Source organism: Nilaparvata lugens, chromosome 1 (assembly GCF_014356525.2).
Source record: "Nilaparvata lugens isolate BPH chromosome 1, ASM1435652v1, whole genome shotgun sequence".
In the NCBI taxonomy this organism is placed as follows: Eukaryota; Metazoa; Arthropoda; class Insecta; order Hemiptera; family Delphacidae; genus Nilaparvata; species Nilaparvata lugens.
In genome coordinates this window covers 14,635,599-14,660,723 of record NC_052504.1, presented here as the reverse complement: position 1 = coordinate 14,660,723, position 25,125 = coordinate 14,635,599, and the positions used below count along the sequence as shown (strand labels likewise).

Below are 25,125 nucleotides of genomic sequence, written 5' to 3'. Positions count from 1 at the left end.
GAGCATTTGACTGCGTTGACCATGGAATTTTGTCTGATAAGCTCCATTACTATGGGATTGTGGACTCAGCTTTGTCTCTATTGAATTCCTACCTGACTGGGAGGGCACAAGTGGTGTCTCTTGGAGGAGCTTCTTCCAGCCCACTTCCTGTGAATTTTGGAGTGCCACAGGGTTCAATACTGGGACCAATCCTGTTTATCATAATGATAAATGACTTGGACAACAACGGCTCGACTCTGCTATTTGCTGATGATACGTCCTTATTGTCATCTGGAGTGGACCTACAGCATGTGCTAGAACTGTCAGCAGAGCATCTCCAATCTTCAACCTCATGGTTCCAGGCAAATCGCTTTCAGTTGAATGAGAACAAGACACAAAACATAATCTGCAGTTTGTCTCGCAGCCTGCCAGCTGAACAGGACCCTGTAAAGCTGTTAGGGTTTGTCTTGGACTCAAAACTGAACTGGGCTAGCCACATCCAACAAGTGACCAGGAGGCTGTCGCGAATTTGTTTCTTGTTGCTGAAGCTGAGGGGACATGTGACAGAGGCATATCTGGTAATGACTTACCATGCACTTTTCCACTGCCATATCTCCTATGGTCTGCTCATGTGGGGTCATTCAGCAAGGGTGGTGGAAGTACTTAAGCTGCAGAAACGGGCTGCACGGATTATAACTGCTAGCGAACATCGAGCACACTGCAAGCCCCTTTTTGTAAGACTGGGTATTATGACAGTTGTCAGCCACTTCCTTCTTCTCTGCCTGCTGCATGTCAAGAAGAGTCAGCATGGTTTGTTGACTCGGAATGATGTGCACCATCACAACACTAGGCATCGAGAGCTGCTTGACATCCCGAGGGTACGTCTTCAGAGGTCGCAGGTGTGTTATGGGAGTGCAGCATTACGCTACTTCAATAGACTGCCTGCAGGAGTGAAGCAGTTGGATTTGCGTGATTTTGAGAGAGTGGTGACCGGATTTATGAGAGTCAGAGCCTACTATGAAGTGCGTGAATACATGAGTGATGATCTGACTCAAATTTTAACTACTTAGTCACTTTCTGCCATCTTGATCTTGACTTGAGTATGAAAGTGTTGTTTTTATTGTATAATGACGCCATCGATCCCACAGATGTGGGTAATGGATGAAGAAGGAGGTATATAAGGTATATAAGGTATATAATCGTGTGGGGAAGTTGAAAACAGAAAAAAATGAAAATTCATAATATAATAGAAATAATCCACAACTTTTATAAAATTATGCGGAAGCTTCAAATCCTAAAAGCATTATTTAGGATTTAGGTTTTTAGGTTTTGTCAGTGTCACAATATGGCTGCTGAATGTCTCGTACGAAGACAAAGGAGCGTTGAGTGTATGTATACATAGTTAACATTTGTTGCAAAATCTTTCATCATGGCAAACGAATATTAAATCTTTATATATTATTATTAATAGTGAATAAATATAATTCTACTGCTGTGCATTTTATAATCTAATTTCAGTGTCAAAAGAACAAAATAAATCCTAAACATTGGCGACTTGGCTTCTGCTCGTATTGTTTTAGGATTATGATGTTGATATATTTCCAAGTATGTGTTTTAATTAAATTAAACTTTTATATATATCTTAGAAATTTCATATTTTACATTAGTTTTCTTTGTTTGTTTGCTGAAAACAATTTTTCATAGCTAGATTACAGAAAGATTTAACAACTAGTTTCGCCGACTGACAGTTGGGATCCATGGTATTGATTATAAGTTTTTCTCCTTTAAAATTTGTTATTATCTTGAAGAAAACATTAGATTAACTTATAATTAGAACTATTTTTTCATTTTTCAAGAATGAACTTACGAATAACGAATATGATTAAGCTGTTTTAGTTCAATGACTTGGGCTATTTCACTTTATCATAAAATTGATCATGAAATTATTGTCTTGATTAAAAATAAATATGTATGAACATTGCCTGACTTTTTGGGACAAAGTTTTAACCTACCAAAGTATATTATTATTTTGTTGTTAGATTTTCTTGAATTATTTATTCAATTTGCAATCGGTGACATTTATTATCAGCTTTTGTTTTACAACGTAGGCCTAGTAGGTTCTCTAATTGATTTTTTAATTCTTTGTGTATTTAAATCCCAATTCTTAGGATTTTCTAGCTTAAACATTATCTAGTTCTGCTTGAAAACGCCTTATTATTTTTTTTATCTCCATCGTAAAGTTTGGCATAGAACTTGTACATATAGCATGTTACTTAACTGTCATCTACATTCAAACTGGGCTTTATAATTTGTGTTTATAGTTGTTTGCAACTACCCGTTGAATATTTATTATGCTGCTGAGTTTCTTTCCACATTATTTTTATTGTATATTTTTTAACAGGAGCTACACGGCACATTTCATAATAGTAAATTTGGCTCTTAACACACTTGAATTTGGAAAAAACATTGTAGTAGCCTATATAAATATAACTATATTGGCTTTATAGTTATGAATATAAATTTATTTCTGCACGCTTGAAAACAATTTATTTCTTAATAAACATTTATATTCTAACCTAACCTTATTTCAAATTTCAAGTACCGGTATTTGTGATTGATTACGCAAAAGCAGTAGTATTTTCCAAAAGATAATGTAAACATTAATTTTCCAATTTCCTCATCAATATTATAGTTACTACGTTAGTTGTTGCTTTCATAGATTGAAAGCTTTAAGCTGCGTTTATACCAAAGTTATTATCAAAATGTTTTTTCCGTCCTTACAGATTCTATTAGATTAAACGGAGCTTGACCAACAGATAAGCACATCATGTGTATTATAAGTTATTTTCAATCTAATAGAATCTATAAGGACAGAAAAATAAACATTTTGTTGATAACTTTTGTGTAAACGCAGCTTCACTCTGACGTCTAATCTCTTATCGTTTAGGGTTTGATTTAAAATTTCAATACAGAATAACAATAGATATTTTTATTTAAAAAAATAATATTTTTAAGGTATTTTTATCATTTTATTGTAAACTTATTATTCGCACTAAAAATAATTCGTAGACTACGATTCATCTGTAGAAATATCTGATTCTTTGGATTAGCTGTTAGTACAACGCTCTAATTTATTTCAAGATGACACTAATTAAGATTTATTTTCAGATCCTACTAACCTTGCCGATCCAACTTGAATCAGATCCACCCCATGTTTCTCTGGAAAAATAGAGAAAATCAGAACTGGCTAGGGAAAGCAGCCAGTATTTCCACTGCTACCGGAAAATGGCTAATACTATATCGAATATGAAGATCAATAATCCCCTCAAGGGACTTGTCAGCAAGAAGAGAAAACGTTACAAGGAAGATGGATTCAATTTAGATCTCACATGTATCCTTTCAATCGACCAAGTAGATATAAGATTACTTTATACTATCATTTCAATAAACACTAAATACGGTTTCGCACCGTCAACCGGGTGATTTTTAACACTTTTCTTAGTTTTGATCACTACCTTCTTAATATTTCACTAGCTCAAAATATTCTTCTAAAAGTGCACGAATTCAGTTTACTACAAGATACATGTATCAGAGAGGTCATAAAAAGCCAACAATATTTTGTAATTCAAATCTGCATCTTCTGATGACTGTTCAATTGTCTGCATAATTCATTTATAAGTTGGACCATCAAGAATAGAGACAACAACTGATAAGAATAGAGACATCTCTATCAACATCAACAGAAATCAGCTGGGTCGCTGTTCAATCACACCTCTCAGAACCCAGACCTTGGAAAAACTTTTAAAGGCTGTTTGCACAAAAACTTGTTAAATTGTTATAATGATTAAATCACCGATAACCAATCGGAAGCTATTTTGAAAAGACGGCTTCATTGATCGGTTCTCGTGGCATTTTTCACGGTTAAAATTTAACAGTTTTTTGTACAACCGGGAAATAAATTATTGTAGGAATCGATTCTATGGGAAAAAAAGATTTCTAGCAACGAAGATCGACTTCATATGTCTAACCATTTGTCTGATATCAAACGATTATGAAAGAGCTGATCTTTTGTTCAAACTCACCCCGGTGTTCAAAGCCATCCCGGTTTTTTTTTTTTTTAAATGAAAATCTGAAAGATCAAACTTTTCTATTCAAAGTGGCAAATATACCGGGTGTTTCAAAAAGGACTTTACAACTTTGAAAATTTATATAAATCTTATTAAACAAGGTACACAGCTTCTTTCGGTGTTGTTTTAAACGAAAATACTTCAAGTTTTTTTACCTCCAACTAAAAATGTTCTATGTGACTTCCGTAGGTTATCCTAAAGACATCCCATCGATAGTCGGTTTCTTCCCAGAAATCAGTGGATTGGCCGTAATGTGCCAATTGCATGGCCCCTCGTTCCCCAGACCTAACACCGCTTGACTTTTTCTTGTGGGGCTTCATAAAAGATATGTTGTACGTACCCCCTTTGCCAGCCACTCTACCTGAACTTAGATGAAGGATTTGCGCTGCTGTTGAGCAAGTTACACCTGAAATGCTAGTGCAAGTCTGGGAAGAAATCAACTATTGACGGGATGTCTGCAGGATAACCAACAGAAGTCACATAGAACATCTTTAGTTTAAGGTAAAAAAAACTTGAAGTGTTTTCCTTTAAAACAACACCAAAATCAACTCTGTACCTTGTTTAATAAGATTTATATGAATTTTCAAAGTTGTAAAGTCCTTTTGAATCACCCGGTATGAGTAGATGCTACTACAAGTGCTTACTGACACTTGAAGAAGTAAAATTTGATAGTTTGGATTTTTAAGGTCAAATTCACACTGAGGTGACTTGGTGGTGGCTTAGGCACTGACTTTTTGGCACTCTCATATAAACATTAATGGTTCAATGATCATAATGCCAAACGCCGAACAGAAGTGGCGTATCGCCTCGCCACTTCTGTTTGCATTGAACCATATGTTTAACAAACCACTTTCCGTCTCAGTCATTACCGTATTGCGCATGCGTAGGAAACTGTTTTTTCCCGTTCTATCCTGTCAGTTATTTGAATGTAACGTCCTTTGTGATGACGGTTACCGAACACTGTGACTCCTGGCAGCGAACAGTTACACTAGTCGTTAATGTGTTTAGACATCTCCCTGTCTTATATTCATCTACATCTCCCTTTCAACTCCTGAAATAACCAAGCGGCTCACTGTATACCTCGAGAATACCTCTACCAAATTTGAATAGCTCTTCTGCTAGACCATCTGGAACTAGGGCTTTATTCAATAACTTATAGGCTTTTGTTACATTCATCATGATTAAAAACAATATAAAACTTGTAACCTAGTACCCTTTCATCAAATCATTTTAACGACTAATGTTTAATGTTTTAATAAAAGGGTACTACAAGTTTTATATTGTTTTTATTAATTTGAATAAAGTAGCACATATAAGTAAAGTGATTTTATCATGATTATTTTATTTTATTTGTTTATAACTTATTATCTATTCAAAGACTTTTGATAGTTCTAGTATATGTAATTGCAATGAATTTTCTTTAATCGAATGGTACAGACATACAGGGCAATCTGATTGCTATGGGATTTCCCGCGGAAAGGTTGGAAGGGGTTTATCGGAACCACATCGATGATGTAGCAAAGTTCCTGGAATCGAAGCACGAAGGCCATTACAAAATATACAACTTGTAAGTTGAATTTGAAAAACTACTCTAACATGACAAAATAATAAATTTCTATTTCTGGAAAAATTACATTGATAATTTTCAAGTATCCTGGTGATTCTGATGAAAAATTAATACAATATTGGTAAATGAAAATCTTTGAATTGGTATGTGAATTCAATTGCATTTGTTAATGAAAGACTGCATTTTTAGAATTGTCATAACTGTTTTTTAAGCATTGAGTAGAAGTGCAAAGTCGTTGATAAATGTATAAATAATTCTGATTGTAAGCTATTTGTTATTTAGACTTTGCCGACATTTGACTGAATCGTTGTTGCACATAACACTGAATCTTTCCCACGACAATAAAATTCTTCCTCATCTAGTTATTTAATGAAATAAATTGTGAATTTACACTTGCAGGTGTTCTGAGCGTTCTTACGATACAAACAAGTTCAAGCAGAGAGTGGCGCATTATCCATTCGATGACCACAATCCGCCCAAGATTGAGGTGATCAAGCCATTTTGTGATGATGTGGAAAAGTGGCTTTCGGAAGACCCCAGAAATGTTGCGGCTGTGCATTGTAAAGCTGGAAAGGTAATATTTGTTCTACATTCCTGCTACAGACAATAAAATCTTCAAACTAAGAAATACATAATACCATAGAGAAAGGATAGCCTAAGCAGATATCACATGGTATAGGTCGATTATGTTGAAAATTTCCAGCCGATTTTTGTTAACTCAAGCCAATTAATGTCCATTATTACTGTTTTGAACTGGTACTGTTTAGAACGTCACAGTATGAGAGACTACCAGCTTCACATAGCTTCACGAAAAATAACAACTTGTACTATCGGCTCCGAGGCTGTTTTGTGAGTTTGTCAGTAATTTGAGGTATCCACTGGCCGCGGTGGGGCTGTTACCTTGCTGCGCCTACATCTACATCTACGAGCGTCGTCTACCCGTGATAAAGGAAAGTGTTTGGGACAAAAAAAGAAGATGATTGACCAGAAAGATCGGATAGAGAAAGTCGATTGGAGAGGGAAAAGAGAATGACACTCAGCTGAGTCAGTAGAAACAGTGTCAACTAGAAGAGTAATAAAGACTTCCAAAGCATGAACAAGTAGAAGAAGTAGTTGAGGAAGAATTGCTTTGTAAGATGGAGGGCCCCTTTTAGTCGCCTCTTACAATCAAGCAGGGGATACTGTTTGTATATTCTAGTCATTTTATTCTTCTCATTGTAAGAGTCCATCTTTTTGGCTCCTAACAACCCCCCCCCCACCTATAGGAGTGGGCTATTGGTAACTATCGCAACCAATGGAGAGAGCATGTCAACAGAATGTCAGCAGAAAGGATACCCTTGAAGATTCTGAACTACCACCCGAAAGGGAAAAGAGATAACGGTGGACCTCGGAAAAGATGGCAATAGAATACAAAATATGTAATAGCTGCTAAAAAATGTTTAATTCCATTATAGTATTACTGTATAATGTAAAAAAAATAAATTTTAATTTTAGATTTGCTGTATAATGTTAGATTACAATGTACTGTTGTGAGTCGGAACAGGCAAGAGCCTAAACCTTGAATGAAGGAAGAAGAAGACTATTGGCTTGAGTTAACAGTGAAATTTGAAACATAAACGCCTTATACCAAGGGATATCTTCTTATGCTATCTTTCCTCTTTGGTATTACTTTTACAGTATTATTATTGGTTCATACACGATGGTATTTTTTATAATCAGTGAGGTAGTACTATGACAAGCCATTTTCCAGGGTGAATTTGAATATTTGTATGAAGAGATTATTGAGTAACAGGTCTCAAGTAAGTCAGTGATCAGTATAGCATTTAAAATTCATATTCATATCAAAGTAGCTACCTACAGAGGAAAAAACAATCAAATAATAAGTATTTATATTTAAGAATAGGCCTATTTGGCGAAATGCTGCTATATTGTTGTAATGCTAGGTCAAATGACTTATTAAAAACGAACATTTCACCCAGTTCATCCTTGATAGGTTTGCACTGTCCAACAAAAGTATTGGAAATGTGAAACGTTACGTTAGTGACCAGCCTAAATATATAGTGACCAGTCAAAGCCCTGCCGTGTACTAAAATAAAATTACAGCAATCGTAACAGTGTCGTTAAGTGCGAAAGGCTTCAACGATTGTTGGCCGTTTCCGGTCGCCGAGAAATCGATGTGTGTGAAACCGGCCAATCAAAATACAGGATGTGGCTCGCACTAGGTTGATGGCAATCAACTTCTTTATTCATTTATATTATTTGAGGATATCTAAACATAGTAGAAGAACAATGGCTTTTGAACACAAGACTAGATTAAAAACCTTGTAAATATTGAATACTTTCTGTATTTTGAATTAAAATAGGTTTCTGATAAGATAATAATTATTGTATTTCAGGGTAGAACGGGTGTTATGGTGTGTTGTTATATGCTGCATAGCAGGCTGTTCTCATCAGCATGTGATGCTTTGAATTTCTATGGCCAGAAAAGGACAACGGACCGAAAGGTAAATAATGAACGTTTATTCATCAATGTCATACATTCTAAACAGAATATTTCCGTGAAAAAAAGAAACATTTATTGCTCAAATTTTATCACGCATGAGCATTTGTGTACTATTTTATTCATTTATTGGATAGAGTAAACAATACAGTAGTCGGAAAAGAAAGAATAGAGTATTTTCTCCCAACACTCCGTTTCCCTTTTTTCCCCGTCTCCTCTACCTTATCATTCCTTCCTCTTTCCCTCATCACTTCTCCTTTTTGATTCTTCCATTTATTGTCGACGCTCTTTTTTTTCATCGTTATTTCCAAACTGTTTCCCCATTTTATATTTGCTGAATATCATCCACTTCCAAATTTATTTCTCGAGCCTATAATTGAAGTGGATTGTGAATGTTTGCAGGGTGTTACGATACCAAGCCAGCGAAGGTACGTTGGCTACTATTCCGACCTTATTCAAGAGAATCTTGACTACACACCTGTAACGCTTCTTATTAGGGAAATAAGGCTGGAGCCTTTGCCCGCATTCTTCAACGGATGCCAAGGAAGTGAGTACAGTTGCTACTGCTCATCTTCAATGCACCGCAAACCTTCTCCCACCCCCCTTTTTCCTTTCACAAAATTGTACCTTGCCTATTTCCTTGTACTATTTTCTACCATTTTCTTATCAATTTTCCAATTGTACAATAAGTGATAATTGATAGCATACATTGCTGATCATGTGACTTTACTTACTAAGTAGAGTGTTTTTTGATGAGCCCGTGACGCATTCAAAGATCACAGTGTTGTATAACAACCAAAGATCAAAGTTCCTTGCTACAATATTCTGTCGATTGAATTGAATTCACGATATTACTTCACATAGTTTTTATTACAATATCTTCGATATCAATCTCCAAATATGCAGAGAATGCTTTAGAGAATCTAAGCATTCTCAATGCTTAAGAGAATCTCCAAACCGTGAGGTTTTGGAGATAAAATGGAAGAGTTGAAAAAAAATCTAAAATTTTGGGGTTTTTAGGGATAAAGCATACTGGAATGCAGAAAATTTCAGATTCGAATTAAGTACCCCAAAATACATATAAAACCATGGAGAAAAATTCTTTCGGGGGTTTAATACTTATACAGAAATAGTTATGCTATTGCTCAAAGATTTGTTCCGTTTATAGTTCAGCTTTGTTATTATTAGAACTTTCCTAATGATTGAATTATTCTATTAGGAAATCTGATAATTTTGCGGTATGTGCCCAAAAACTGTTCATAGACCGCATTAGGATTATTGGACGTGATGAGGTATCTAATAATTGATCTCTTTTAGTGTGATACTGAACACTACCGCCTTTGTGGAAATTGTCGGAAAATATCAGAGATCTTTGTAACCTCTAAACAATAAAATAATACTAATTTCAGAATATCTGATATCAATAGGTTAATAATTTCAACTTCCTTCAATATTTGAACTGACTATCATTAAAACGTAACTTGTTTTTTCAGATTTGATGTTTGCAATATATGAAGGATCGATAAAAGTATATAGCTCAGAAGTACTTGAAGTGAAAAAGGGGTCTACAGACTTCAGTTTTCGTTTAGATAAGTGCGTTAAAGTTTGTGGTGATGTTAAACTTGAATTTTTTAAAGAGCCAAAAATGATGAGTATGCGGAAGGTACGTACTAGTTTCTACATGATTTATTAAAACCCCTTTTTTACGCATCGAATTTAAGTTTAAAAATTAATATTGATTTGAAGTTCCGTAAATAGTAATACTATCATGCTATCTAGCTCGTTCAGGTTTAGTGCATTGTTGGTTTACTGCGCGTTCAGTTTTTTGGAGTGGCATCTGAATGAGTTTAGGGTCTTTGGTATTATCAACTTTTGTTTAGGCAGTCAGGTGTTTCCATCTCATACTCGGGGTGGCTGAAGAAAAATCTCTTGGCCACACTTGGGGTCTAACTCGGGACATCGTACAAGTGAACAACAGCTCTATTTCATACATATCCAAGAAAACTCGAACGAAAAATATATTGTTTGCTTATTTCTTTGAAGTTTAAGTTCAGCCCACTTTCTCAATTATTAACTTACGGAACTATTAGAAGTAGTAAAATGGTTTCTAGTATTTTTTGTTGCATAAGTTGATAATATAGATTTTTTCTAAAAAAATCAGTGATAGAATAATGACAATCAAAATCAAATCAAATTGGTTTTTATTATCCATGATAACAGGGTACAAAAAAATTAAAATCATACAACGTTACATCAGAGAAACAATAGCATAAGTAGATATCCCATGGTATAGGGCGTTTATGTCGCAACTTTTACTGTTATCTCAAGCCGCTAGTTCATGTAATTCTTTCCCGTGAAGCTGTGTGTAGTCTCTCATATTGTGCCGTTCATACACTCTCACCCCAACAGAACAGTAAAATTCGACAATAATCAACAGTAATCGGTTTGAGATAACAGTAAAAGTTACGACATAAACGCCCTATACCATGGGATATCTACTTATGCTATTGTTTCTCTATGGTTACATCTTCTGCAAACAAATAACCATAAATAAAACTTACAGATGAAATTAAATAATTAATCGTTATAACTAAATCTAACTGCAATATATCGTAGTTACAGAAAATACAACATTATTTTTTTAATAAACTTCTTGAAAACTCTCCACAAAGGCAAAGCCTTGTGTGTGGAAGAGGGTCTTGTCGATAATTGGCTAACGTTGGATTGTCCTCCTTGCATCCATCAGAAATTAATATAGGAAAAGATTTAAAGTTTTAAGGATTTAAAGTATAAAAGATGTAAAGATTCAGAGTTAAACTTGGACCATCATTACACGACATTTGCTATATCTATACAATGAATGAATTATCTCTTCTATATTCGTTCTCCCAATCTCCTTTAACCAATCATTAACAATTTTTTTATAAATATAATTGGATTTACTTTCGGTATTACGTAGATTTTCAGGCAGATTTCTATACAGAGTATGTGCTATATCATAAGAGTATTTGTGGTGGAATGAGTCTCCACCATCATAATATTTATATTGAAATTCAATAAAAACACAAATATGTTGTCAAATTCTACACTGTTTTATTAAGTACACAACCAAGGTTTCGTGACCACACCGGTCACATTTTCATGTTGACTGAAAATATTGAAATTCGTTTTTTAAAACTGATATCAATTTCAATTATAGTTGAATTAGTTAAATTGACTCACTAATTTGTTAATGAGCTTTGATAAATTATTTTCAAGTAATCTTTCACATAATTATTTCTCATGAAATTGATCATAAATTCATACCTTGATCTTTCTTTTTCTCTAGGAGAAACTTTTCCATTTTTGGTTCAACACATTTTTTGTTCGAGACGAAGTACCTGATCATTTTGAAAATGGAAATTGTGAGTTGCCTGAAAGAGCCAGTAGAGCACTTAGTTATGATGAACACTCAAATAGTACACAACAACCACCCTTGAATAAACCAAGGTAAGTTATAAAATTCCAATCAAATCGCTGAAGTTATGAAAAATTACAAGAACTATTTGAAAGAAAATACTATTTTGTTTTATAACTTTTCTAGATTAAAATAGTGTACATATATTTTATTTAAATAGTTTGTGATTCCTATTCATTTTGTTATTATTCAACGTTGTTATTATTGCAAACCTATTCGTTGCTTCAAAAGAGTAAGATAAGTGAGTTATCGTATAACCCTGTTCAATCAATGATAAAAATCGCCTTGAATATTCCTTTTATTACTTTCTTGAGGGTTGAATGGCTTTTTGTAAGAATATTGAAAAATAATTGTAGCTTTTAGAAGGTCAAGGCAATTACTATTACCATAGCCACCTCTAATACTGTATTAGAGGTGGCTATGCTATTACAGGTGAATAATATTGCTACTAATCTATTTGCTAATTCTAAATAAAAAGTATGAATTCCTTACCTTTTCTATAAATTACTTTTGATTTATTCAATCCATTTTATTTGCAGGGCCGGATCTCTTGTAACTTTAGGAAATGTATCTAAGTCACTCATCCTAAGGATAGGAAAATGGGACTTGGATGGCGCACACAAAGACAAGGCTAATAAATTATTCAGTCCCGATCTTAAGGTACGGTTCACTGTTCACTGATTGCAATTTATTCCAGATGATTCATGATTTGTATTATCAAACGTTACATATTTCTTTCGTTAAAAATCTGTGGCTTCTTATATCAAATATAAAAATCTGGTGTGGCGCACTCACACAACTTTCCTTGCCGTTATGAAAATTGATCACCTGACGCCAATGTTCCCGCGCAACTCAAGACTACTACTTAAAGATCTAAGCCAGCTGGTGACAGGACAATAACGCTGCAGACACACGAAGTCTGCTATCTCTTCATAGTGAATGATTTAATAGAATCAACAGTTGCCAACAGTTTGCAATTGAATAATCTTATTTTCTCTAATTTCGAGCTTATTTTCAATTTTAGGTGAAAATGTTACTAAACATTAATTGTAGAGATTTTCATGATAAATCTTTTCCACTTGAATTTTTTGTTTAAACTGTATCTGAAGCCTGATAATTGGTAATCTGAATTAAACTTTGCATAGATAAGGTGCAGCTCCTGAAATTTTTACAGATATGGGACTTGTGGTAGTTGATAGAGCGTATCAATGACTTTTTTAGGTATTGTAATTTCTCGGGTAGCTAAGATATTAAAGAATTGTTTTTACCAAGGTGTAGACGTGATTAAATAAAGCTAAGGTTTACTCTATGAAAATTGTTATATTTAAGCATTTGCTCTACCAAATTTTACATCAATTTTGGGCTCTATTCTGGCTGCCTAGCTCAATACAAAAAAAAACATTGAATGAGATTTGGACTGTTACAATAAACAAAAAAAACCTATCGTTGTGCAAAAACATAATTAAACATAGTTCGATCGCCCCGTGTCATTAGAGTAGAGTTAATTTTGGGACTCACCCATAATGTAGACGTCGAAGAAATCCATTAGGTGATGATTTGGGTGATCCAGTCCCGAAAAGAATTTGTGTCCGAGTGCGCTCCGCTCGCGTCAACCGTTAAAAAAAGAGTCCACGGAAAGAATGCAATTTTTGTCTCAGGTCCGACTCTTCCTAGGCCTACACGTGGAAAACTAGACTACGGCAGGGGGGAAGAAGAGCCGGAAACTGTTGATGGGACGAGTGGATGGAAACTATCTTTCCCAGGCTGGGATGCAAGCTAGGCAGTTCCCAACCCTGAGAAAGATCCTCACCTCGTCCATCGGTTGAAAAAATGCAAGCTTTCCGTAGCCTATGCTAGGCAGCCAGCAAATAAAATATTATGTTCTAATTTCACAAATTTCAATAATACTATTTCAATTGCTCCCATTACATCACCCCCTCCCTAGAAAAAGGGCGCACTAGGATTCCCGCGGCTCCTCAGGATCCTGGGTGGGTGGTGTAGAGTCCTCTGCAACATCCATTGTAGAGGGCTGCTCTGCTGATACCAAAGCATCCTTGCTCTGGGCTGAGTGACGGTGGCGGTCCCAGATCAACCCTGCAGCCAGCGCAGCGACAGCAGCAAGGGTGGCTCCAAAGGCGAGTGCTGAGGTGAGCCACCAGCTCCACCCCTCAGCATTGGGTTGTTCTTCCAGGGATGTCAGATGGTGTAGCAGCTGGTCAATGGACACCTCGTCTACCCCAAGTTCACCAGGTTGCAGGCGACCCTCGGTCTGATGATGGTGGATGCCCTCCAGTATCCGCTCTCTAGTCATGCCTGGGATAGTCAGCATGAGAGCAGGAGGCACACTAAGGAGTGCCAAGTGCTTCTGAAGATTGAGGTGCCCTCTGGCACGAGCTGATGGTAGGATCTGGTAGTGGGACGTACTCAAGGTGCAGCCAGGTGTTGCCTTCATGTGTCCAGTTCCATGGAGTGTCAACTCATGTACAATGATCTGGTTGCCCTGCTGACATTGCGAGACAACCTGCCGCTTGGATGCTACACTGTAAATCCAGGTGTCATCTTGATCATTCCAGACCCAAGTGTCTGCTGGGTCGGCGGCAAGCACAGTCAGCTGACACTGTTGTTGAGCTACAGCAAGGTCATTCAGGAACAGTGCGCTCAGGCAGGATGGATGATGTCGGCTGTAGACTGGAGTCATCACGGAGCATACAGTCAATGGCCCCGCTTCACACTGCTCCAGTTGTTGTTGGTGGATGACTGCAAACCGAGCCCGATCAGGTGTCATCAGCAAGCGGTGGGCAGGCTTCAGCTGGTATTGTGCCATCAGCTGGGTCTGGTTGTCACGAACTGGCAATTCAAAAGCCTGGAAAAGTTCAAATCTCCGTCCAGGAGACATTAATGGCACCGTCACAATCAGTTTTATCAAGCCACCAACGGATACAGCATGCACTCTCATGATATTGTAGTACAGATAAGCACTAGTGGGGTTCGTCCCAAATGGCAACTCCAACCCATCTGACAGGCTTGATCGAACTTTTTCCAGAATATTACTTAACTCAACAGGAGACAATAAATTGATACTTAACCCACCATATAACACTTCATTAATAATTGTTATCAGTTTTCTTAAATCTAACAATGCATTATTACTTGCTAATCTTAAATTCTGTAGGGCTGAGGATGTGTTAATATAGGCATTCAAAAGTTCTTCGATCTTAACCACCTTTTGGTTAAGTTTCTTTATTGCAGAGACTATCTCAATAGTGTTCCTTGAACATTCCCTTGCAATTTCAACCAGCTCTCTACTGTTTTCTGCCACTCTGCGACTTAAATGTCGGGTCAGGGTCAAGTGATCCTTCTCCACATGAATGAGTCCTGCAGTTTGAGTTTGGAGTGCTTCCTCGCTGTGTTTCACTGACTGCAGATCCTCATCTTCTGCTACTCCAAAGATTACACGAAGAAGTTTTCCTCCTGCATTGATCAGCCCCCTTCTTCCCCTTCCTTGGTAGAGAAGATCCATCAGGGTTCGAATGGAGTCAGAGATGCCATCCTGCATATCGCTGATGCTGCTGAAGGCTTGCTTTTGAATGTGTAGTGCAGGCATTTTTTCTGAAGCAGTGGTGATGGCATTCTGCATTTCTTGGGTCTGATCGTGTAGTTGAGAGAGTTCGTGACTGATTTCAGTGATATTGATAACTACCAGGATCCTCCAATAGTCACCTGTCATAAGGACATCTGCTTTTTTCTGGAACCATACTCCTTGTGGATTGATGATCTCTCCACATGATAGGCTGATAGCACCTGCAACTGATGAAACAGCTGTGTCCAGTCTTGGAACGGGTTCATGTTCTGTTAGTAAACTCATCTGTACAGTGTCCTTGCAGTGTTAGATATCTGACCCTGATACCCTTTTCTTGCCACTCAATAGTTGCATTCCTCAGCCCAGTTATTTACAGCAACTTAATACTAAACCAACACAATTAATCTTATCCTTCTAATATTAACCAATACGATTTGTAATCAAAACATCCAGAGAACAAAATACACCAACTGTCAATGGCTCTCCATTGAATATGAATATTTCAAACAACAACTGAACAATAAATTCTTAACCTAAACTCACATGAATCTCAATTACTAGATATTGTAGCTGATTACAAAAGGCTCCATACACATCACAAACAAAATTAATCAACAACAAACAATTTGGATCCTCTGAATTTTCAATAAAACTTCAACAACTGGGTATAGCAGCATGTGATCCTCAACAAAGTCCTTGTAGGCTTACACCTTCCCACCAAGAATTGCTCGAACCTCTACCAAACAATACTCGACTCAGCTATGCTTTAGGACAGACACACTTCCTCCCTGCCAGATAGCCATGCTTCTACAGTTCCAGACAGCCGTGCTTCTTCCCTGCCAGACCTCCATGTCTGCAGTTCCAGACAAGTCTCGCTTCCTCCCTGCCAGACAGCCATGCTTCTGCAGTTCCAGACAGCTGTGCTTCCTCTCAGCCACATGCTGATGAGTCTCATATTTGAGCTAGTGACACCTTCACTTGCTCCTGATTTTCTCATGCATACCCTAATGCATGTTGTAACCTGCACACCCTAGGCAGTTACCTGTGCACACATCTCATGTGTGACTTCCTTGGGGCACCAAACAATGTTGCTTCTGACAGTCGACTACTTATCTCTGTTACTCTAGGTCGAGAGATAGAAATATTCTTCTCATCTTGGCATTGTCATTAATTTGATACCTTCTGTACTTCGTTGGACTCCATCCCAAATGATATACAGTAACATACAAGATAGAACTATTACAATCTTGATCACATGACAACTATACCCTAAAAAGTCTACTGCTTTAGTTGAACCATAGATGAAGGATAAGATAAGGATAACTATATTATTCTTGTCTCTGGTTAAACTAAACACTTTACATCATTAAAATTCACCAAAAGCGTTCCAATAACCAATTACCAACAGCATTGCCAAAATACTACTATCCTTGTTTTTTCTTCATATCAACATAATTACAAAAAAAAATTCTACTAAAATTTTCTACTTCTTCATATCTCTTCATCACACTTCTTGTGGCAATCAGCTAACCCAGAGCCAAACAACTCTGCAGCAAAGAATTTCCTACTCGATCCAGAAACTTTTTACCCGAATTTATTGGTCAGGTTGCCGACCTTCTCTGACTTCTCGTTGCAAGTGGGGATCTGGGAACATCTCTCTGAATTAGATAAAATAAAATCCTGCTTGTACCGCACGTGTGAAGGATCCTCTTATCAGCATGCAAGGCGATGATGTTGCTAGCAGACAGCACTTCTTACAACTCCAGATGACATCACAGTTAGGCTCTCCAACTCTGCTGTAGAGCATGCTCCGTCTAGGGGTAGGATGTCATACAGCTCTATTGGGCACCGCGAGAGGTGGTGACGTCGAACGCTGTCATTGTCGCGGCCGCTATCGCTAGCGAGCGCAAGAAGGTGGTCTCATCATCTCATCCTCAGCTACCGAGGAAGCGAAGGGAAATTTCTTACCGCTGGAGGGAAACTCCCGAGCGCTGGCCGGAGGAAATTTATCAACCAGCGAGGGAAATTGTTCCGCGCAACCAACCGGCGCACTGAGTGATCTTCTCTTGGTTTTCCTTTCACACACTTTTTCGTTCGTTATTGGTTGTTTCTTTCTGCTCTTCTTCTTCTTCATCTTATAGGCTTTTCGCATGGTACGTCCATCCGTAGATTCAGATTCGGTGCTATTTCTCGGAGATAGATCGTCAACTAGTTCTTCTTCTCTCTGTTTTGTTCGGAACTTCGCGTTCTTTTCCAAGCTACAGTCTATAAGCGGGTATTCTCGCTGTTTCTCCCTTACTTCGCCAGTGTTTTCGACTCTATGCTCGCCCATACTAATAAATTATAACATAGTATGCTGTTACCATTTAATATGTTATTTCTCTTTCATTCGCTTCATAACCATTGCGAAATTACAATTTACTATACCTTTAAACGAACTATACTGAAACAATACTCTAATGACAATAAAATGTCTTGTGAATAAACTAAATTTATTATCGAATCTCTCACAGAATTATTTATTCCGTATGCAATCATAAATATTGATTCCAGAACGCAATAAATGAAACAAATATGTAAATACTAATATATCCAACAATTTTGAAAAAAATCTTTTTCAAGGCTTAATAATTTACTTAACTTTCAAATTCTTTTGTTCTAAGACACATTTCAATAAAATCCTTCTATGAGTTAGTTTTTCCCATAAATTAATTTCTTCACTGATTATTTTCCACAGAAAATAATCCCACATTGATAATTCTTGTTCTTCAAAAGTTCGGACATCAATCCTCCTATCGCACGAATACGCCAACAAGCAACAGCATTCTTTGAAAACATTTTTTCCTTCAATTTAATCGTAGACTAATAACGTGTTATAATATCATCATTTCATAATTAGGTTACTAATGTATTTGTTTCCGAAATACAATTCACTGTATTTAATTTGCGTGGGCAGCCAACTAAAATTAAATTGATAATTCTGATTAACATAAAAGTAACAATTTTCTCTAATAATTTGCATTTGGCATTCTTGCAGCCAAATCCCACCGAACTGCCACCATTGTAATATCTCGGGTAGCTAAGATATTAAAGAATTGTTTTTACCAAGGTGTAGACGTGATTAAATAAAGCTAAGGTTTACTCTATGAAAATTGTTATATTTAAGCATTTGCTCTACCAAATTTTACATCAATTTTGGGCTCTATTCTGGCTGCCTAGCTCAATACAAAAAAAAAACATTGAATGAGATTTGGACTGTTACAATAAACAAAAAAAACCTATCGTTGTGCAAAAACATAATTAAACATAGTTCGATCGCCCCGTGTCATTAGAGTAGAGTTAATTTTGGGACTCACCCATAATGTAGACGTCGAAGAAATCCATTAGGTGATGATTTGGGTGATCCAGTTCCGAAAAGAATTTGTGTCCGAGTGCGCTCCGCTCGCTTCAACCGTTAAAAGAAGAGTGCACGGAAAGAATGCAATTTTTGTCTCAGGTCCGACTCTTCCTAGGCCTACACGTGGAAAACTAGACTACGGCAGGGGGGAAGAAGAGCCGGAAACTGTTGATGGGACGAGTGGATGGAAACTATCTTTCCCAGGCTGGGATGCAAGCTAGGCAGTTCCCAACCCTGAGAAAGATCCTCACCTCGTCCATCGGTTGAAAAAAATGCAAGCTTTCCGTAGCCTATGCTAGGCAGCCAGCAAATAAAATATTATGTTCTAATTTCACAAATTTCAATAATACTATTCCAATTGCTTCCATTACAGTATGAATTTGATCAAAATCGTTGAAGCCGTTTTCGAGAAAATTGCAAAAAACCCAGTTTTTGACAACATTTTCGCCATTTTAGCCGCCATTTTGAATTGCATTAGATCGAAATTGTTCGTGTCGGATACTTATATCGTAAGGACCTTACGTTCCAAATTTCAAGTCATTCCGTTAATTGGGAGATGAGATATCGTGTACACAGACGCATACACACACACACACACACACACACACACACACACACACACACACACACACACACATACATACAGACCAATACCCAAAAACCACTTTTTTGGACTCAGGGGACCTTGAAACGTATAGAAATTTAGAAATTGGGGTACCTTAATTTTTTTCGGAAAGCAATACTTTCCTTACCTATGGTAATAGGGCAAGGAAAGTAAAAAGTGTAGAAAGAATATTGCACAAAATATTAGCATAGAGAAAAGATAGCATAAGAAGATATCCCATGATACAGTTCGTTTATGCTCTAAATCTGAAGCCGATTTTTGTTGAATCAACCGATTACCGTCGAATACTGTCTAGTATTACTGTTTTGGCCGGGTGAGAGTGTAAGAATGACACAGTATGAGATACTACCAGCGTTACATAGCATCACTAAATAAAACTACTAGGACTATCGGTTTGAGTTATCAGTGAAATTTGGATCATAAACGCCCATTACTATGGGATATCCTCTTATGCTATATCTTCTTCATAGTATTAGTATCTTAGAAAGTTGAGTATCTTCAATTAAATTAAGTTTCGATTGTAAAGGTGCGTACAGATATGCGCACCGCGAACATGAGCAATTCACTTTCAATCAGCTGATGCCAAGCTTTATATATCTGTATCTTTTTTCCTCATTACTTCTCTTCTCTTCTTTGCCTGCTTATTACATGGGAAACCATAGTTGGCTAGGTACCTTCCTCTCTTTTTTTTCTCTTCTCCAACACACCCAAACACTAAGCCCATTGTTTTTTTATATTTGTAACATTTTATTGTGTTTTATTTGTTTCGTAAATCTTTGTATTTTTGTTTTGTCTTGTTTTGTGTGTTTTTAATAAATAATAATAAAATCTTACCGTTTCTGTAAAAATACAGATATAGTCAGCTGATCAAAAGCGAATTACTCATGTTCGCGGCGCGCATATCTGTATGCACCTTTATATGTGAGTGATATGAGTTATCAAATATGAATTATTGTTATTGTTTGAATCACCCTCTTATTCTAGTTACGAGTTAGAAACTGAATTATTTTCATAATGTAACTAATTAAAAAATTATTACCGTATAAGTTTATTGAATAAATTATAAATTTAAACTCTTGAAAGTTTCAAAGTGGTACCCTCGAAGTTGTGTTATCCCAGCTGCTATGAGCAGTTTACGGAACAAAAGCAGTTGATCTGAAATAAATTTCAAGGTAAAACATAATACATATTCACATTATTTGTGAGCTTTTTAATTTTGCAAGAAATTTCAGCATATGACCTCCGATTTCTGATTAGTAGTGTTACAGTTGGATACCGTTTTAAATGTTTGTCTCTTGACTCTTATCTTGTGTTTGGTCATTTAGGGTGAAACCATATTAGGCGTTTTCAGAGTCGGCAGGGCAGGAAGCTCTCCGATTGGCTGATTGGGTTGGCGCCTGAAAAAACGCCTTGTGCTAAATGGTCTCGCCCCTTGGTACACAGTCAAGTCTATAATATACAAGTTTGATGAAAATTATGGAAACAACTTGATGTTTCTATTACAAGGAAAGTTGACAGTGGGTTTAATGGATCCAATTGGAACAAAAAAATTCTGTGGCCTCAAAATTTAGTTCATCCATCTTGGATCCGCTATTTTAAAGCTAACTTCATTTTTTAAATGGGGAGGTGGTCAATACATTACATTCATCTATACAGGATTTCAAGATAAAATGAGTGGGAAAAATTGCATATCGATATCTCAAACCGAGATATCTCTCCTCTTTAGAAGATATTTCACATTTAAAGATACTAATAAATTATACAAAAATGAAATGAATAATGAAATAAAAATCTGACTGATCAAACTTTACTGTTGAGAGTGTTTGAGATGTGAAATGATGTCACTTCAAGTGCATCCAAAATGGCTGACCAAAATTATGAGGCCACAGTCAAGTAGTTTCTTATTCTTTTAGAATGCTCAATAAACCCTTCTGTAAATAGCCTTTTAACAGAAATATTAAGCTGTTTCCATCATTTTCATCAACCAATTTAAATTGATTTACGGATAACTAAGTCAAAAGTATCAGTGTAAAGATTTTGTGAATAGTGAAATATTCTCTAATGGGACTAATACTCGCTCGGCCGGGCTAGTCCGGGCATTAGAATAATTAATTATCGATAGTAATAATATTTTCTTTGTACCTGACGCGTTCACTGATATTATTGATTCATACAATTGCTAATAATAATATTCGTATGGCTTTAATTGGTGGTGAGTTCCTGATGGAAGTTCCACCTCGCCTGAATATATCATTTGAGCCGTCAATGGGCCTTACAATTGTCATACTTCAGCCGGGACCGACAATTTAACGTGTCCATCCGATAACACGGCAGTGACCTGTTCAAAAACTTTTTGTTATGAGCGGGGTTTGAACCAGGGATCTTTAGGCGGGATGCACATCGGAGAAACGCATTTCGTGAAGCTCTCTTTCATGAAACTTTTTTCATGCAATCCGTTTCACTCGCGCATGCATACAAAAGAAACGTTCCCTGCTTAATCTTATCAGTCGACTGCGAGCAACTTTCGTTTCACGTTTCCTGAAACTTTTTTCACGATACGCGTTTCTCCGGTGTGCATCCCGCCTAAGGCTGCTAAGCAAGCACTCTATCCACTAGACCACGGATCACTCCCATATACAATTGGTGAATAATATTGGTTGTGGATGTGTATTGCAGGTGAGCATACTGCTGCACCGCGTGCCCTGCACTGAAGACGTGTCGGCGTCGACCGAGCCCTGGATCAACAACCAACAGCACCTCCCCCCCTCCCCTCTGCAGAACCGCACCCCCTCCGAGTCCTCAGAGCCCGAATCAAGCGAAGGATCGACAGCAGACGACGAAGACGAGGAAGAAGAAGAGGGCTGGGAATCAGGTAATCTCTTTTTCTAGGGCGGCTAGCTCCCCCCTCTCTCTCTCTCTATCTCGAGCAAACCACTCATTTTTCTGTCTTCTGCATTTTTGTTAATTTATTGTTTATAATTTGATCACTAATATAATTTTTTGTACTACTATTGTCAGTTATTTTCCATCTCTTCTTTACTCTTTCTGTAGTTGAGTTGCATTTCAATTTGATGCATTTACATCGCTTGCTTAGTCTTTAAATGTACTTGTACCTAGCGGACTCATGCACTACCTCCGTAAACAATCCGTAGTGCATTCGTGTGACGTCAGCACAGGTAGGGCTCCACACCAATAAAAACACTAGCTGATATAGATCAGCTGAAATCAACGAATTTTTATTGGTGTAGGAGCCCTACCTGTGCTGACGTCACCAGAATGCACCATGGCTTTGTTTACGGAGGCAGTGACTCATGCCATATGGTTAGAAATATAGCATTAGTTTTTAAAATATTATATAGCCAATTGTTTATACAATTGACTAGATTTTCTATCATTTCTTCTTAGTGGAAAGCGCAATTCTGTTTCTTCATTTCCATGTACTGTCTCTAATGCTTGTTTATTTGTATATCATTCCTTTCTTTGATTGGTGAAACGGATTTTTCTTGAAAAACTGTCTCTTTCTTATCTTACTCATGATTCATTTCCCTTTGGCTTGCTGCGTTAACTGTCTGCTAAAAATATGTAAAATTGTTAGATCTCAAAATAAATGAGCTATGGGGTATTAAAAATTTCAATTGATTGGAAAATTACATTTTTGTTATCTTTTCTGGTTTTGTGTGGACTTTGTTTCGTTTGAAACATTTCATCTCTTATTATGTTAGGTTTTTTTATACAGTTGGTGGCCTATAGTTAGTTAATCTGAATTAATTCATCGTTTCCGAATATCGCAATATCGAAATTAGAAGCAAAATTGAAAATAAGAGAAATCTGAATTTCTTGTAAATTTAAACTCTTAGCTTCCATTAGAAAAGATTTTCTTTTCAAAGATAGCTGCTTTGTTTCGGGATTGTAAAACTGCAGTACAGTACTGAAAATAGGAAAAGTAGTGAAGGAAATATGATTTTTTTTCTAAATCTTGGCTATTGAAGAAATGCTCCAAGAATGAGATGCTTATTATTCTCTTGTGTATTATGCTGCTGTAGCTCAGTATTGCTTATCGATAATAGAATTAATTAGTTTGTTCTACTGAGAATGGCTCAATGAAACTACTGTTGAACGGCTAGTGATTCGGAATTCATATTTACTTTGGTATCAGTTTTATTAATTTAATATTTTTTAAATCAAATATTTGCTCAACAACATATCAGTTTCTGTGCAATTATTTATTTTCATGTCAAATAAACATACGTGACAAATACGTTCCTGGGGTTCATTGTTTAGGATGTTCAAGCAATAATATCGGGGTACCGAGCTTCGCTCGTTATTTATTTATTGACTTCTAATAAACCGAACACAATTCTTTAAAATGATTGGGGAAGTACTAACAGGCACAGCCCAAAACTGTTTCTTCCCCGAATTTTGATTTATACACTATAAATAGTCCAGAAAGTAGGTTATGTTTCATACACTTGAATTTAGGTTCAATTTTCTGTTCAAACATTTGAAAACAAAAAAAATATTATAATTTAGATTATATACAAACCAAATTGAATAACAAAATAACACTCACTAATCACTTGAAATTATCAAATAATGATCAACTTTGAAAATTATGATATACTCTAGTTTAGGAGGATTATCATGTCATGTCAACAAATCAGATTATGTTGATCAAATCGATTAAATTGTCTAGCTAGATAAAATTTGTCGCTTATTGATTATGATTACACAGCTGGAAATAATTCTGTCTCTCTCCCACACATGCACACGCTTCTTCTGTTATCGAGAGACGACGAAATTACCATCTGTTTTTCAAGGATGAATTATCCTTTTAATGTCGTTCAACGAGTTTTCCAAAGAATGAGACCTAGTGCAATCGAATCTTTATATCATAAACCTACTATGTTCCAAATTTTGTAAAAATGGTTAAAGCCGTTTTCGAGATCCGTAAAACATAAATAACCAGATATAAAAATACTGTAGCCAAATATAAAAATAACCAGATCTAAAAATATACAGATATATAAATACAGAAATTGCTCGCTTAATATAATAGGATTAACGTTTTAGATATAATTTTGCATACACTTGAGCATTGAATTTTCATAATATATATGCTGAATACACTGAAATTCTGTTGCATGGCTTTATTCGGTTCACTAGTAATATTGAGGATTGTTCATTAAATTTAATAAATGTTATTTCATTCATTTATTTAATTCTCACAAATCATGGGATTGATTAAGAGAAACAACAAGCTTAGCCTAAACCTTTCTCTTACAAATTTTTATAAAATAATATCAGGCATTTTAATAATGAAATGATTTTTTTCAATTGATATAAAAATCCCTATTTCAAAAATGTATGTACCAATCTTTTCAAATTTAGAGAGTTGAAATAAGATAATTTCAATCAAATGTAGGATTAAACTTCTTCTTAACGAAAGGATTTTTATTTCAAATCCGGGCGCATTTCAATGCAGAGGGTCACATTTTTAACGTACAGGGTAAACTGAATTTGTGAAAAGCTTTGAGGATATTGCAAAACATATGAATACATTATTTTAATTGTTTTCGTCCTCCAATTATTGGGCATTAATCTACCAAATTCTAATGTAAGTATCACTATGTGAAAACGTAATTTTCACCTGGAAAAAAATGGTACGTTGGTTCCAATCGAGTTGGGATGTTGGAGACCCCAGTATCAAGAGACGTTCAAGGTTGGGTCTAGGTCTTGTTGAAATATGTGGAAGTTATATCAAAGGTTATATGTAATAAACAGATGAGAGGCTATACGACAGTTATACAGAGCTATACGACAGAGGCTATAATTTTTGCTATTCAAAATTTGTGGAATTCAAATGTACCTGAACGGCACATTATTTACTGAAAAT

At 36.2% G+C, this 25,125-nt stretch overlaps 1 protein-coding gene across 3 annotated transcripts in view; it reads left to right on the top strand.

The window, feature by feature from the left end:
- Window positions 1-1,300: 1,300 nt before the first annotated feature.
- Window positions 1,301-25,125, top strand: part of LOC111047065 (phosphatidylinositol 3,4,5-trisphosphate 3-phosphatase and dual-specificity protein phosphatase PTEN) — a 38,071-nt gene continuing 14,246 nt past the window's right edge. For 2 of the 3 annotated variants that reach the window (XM_022332735.2, XM_022332733.2), the window contains exons 1-10: window positions 1,314-1,584; window positions 3,148-3,370; window positions 5,544-5,673; window positions 6,073-6,247; window positions 8,070-8,177; window positions 8,576-8,720; window positions 9,667-9,836; window positions 11,502-11,662; window positions 12,170-12,290; window positions 21,909-22,104. In XM_022332735.2, the coding sequence (XP_022188427.1) occupies window positions 3,265-3,370; window positions 5,544-5,673; window positions 6,073-6,247; window positions 8,070-8,177; window positions 8,576-8,720; window positions 9,667-9,836; window positions 11,502-11,662; window positions 12,170-12,290; window positions 21,909-22,104 (1,312 nt within the window). In that variant the 5' untranslated portion in view covers window positions 1,314-1,584; window positions 3,148-3,264. Of the gene's footprint in view, window positions 1,585-3,147; window positions 3,371-5,543; window positions 5,674-6,072; window positions 6,248-8,069; window positions 8,178-8,575; window positions 8,721-9,666; window positions 9,837-11,501; window positions 11,663-12,169; window positions 12,291-21,908; window positions 22,105-25,125 lie in introns of all 3 variants that reach the window. The other variant, XM_022332734.2, reaches the window with a different exon arrangement.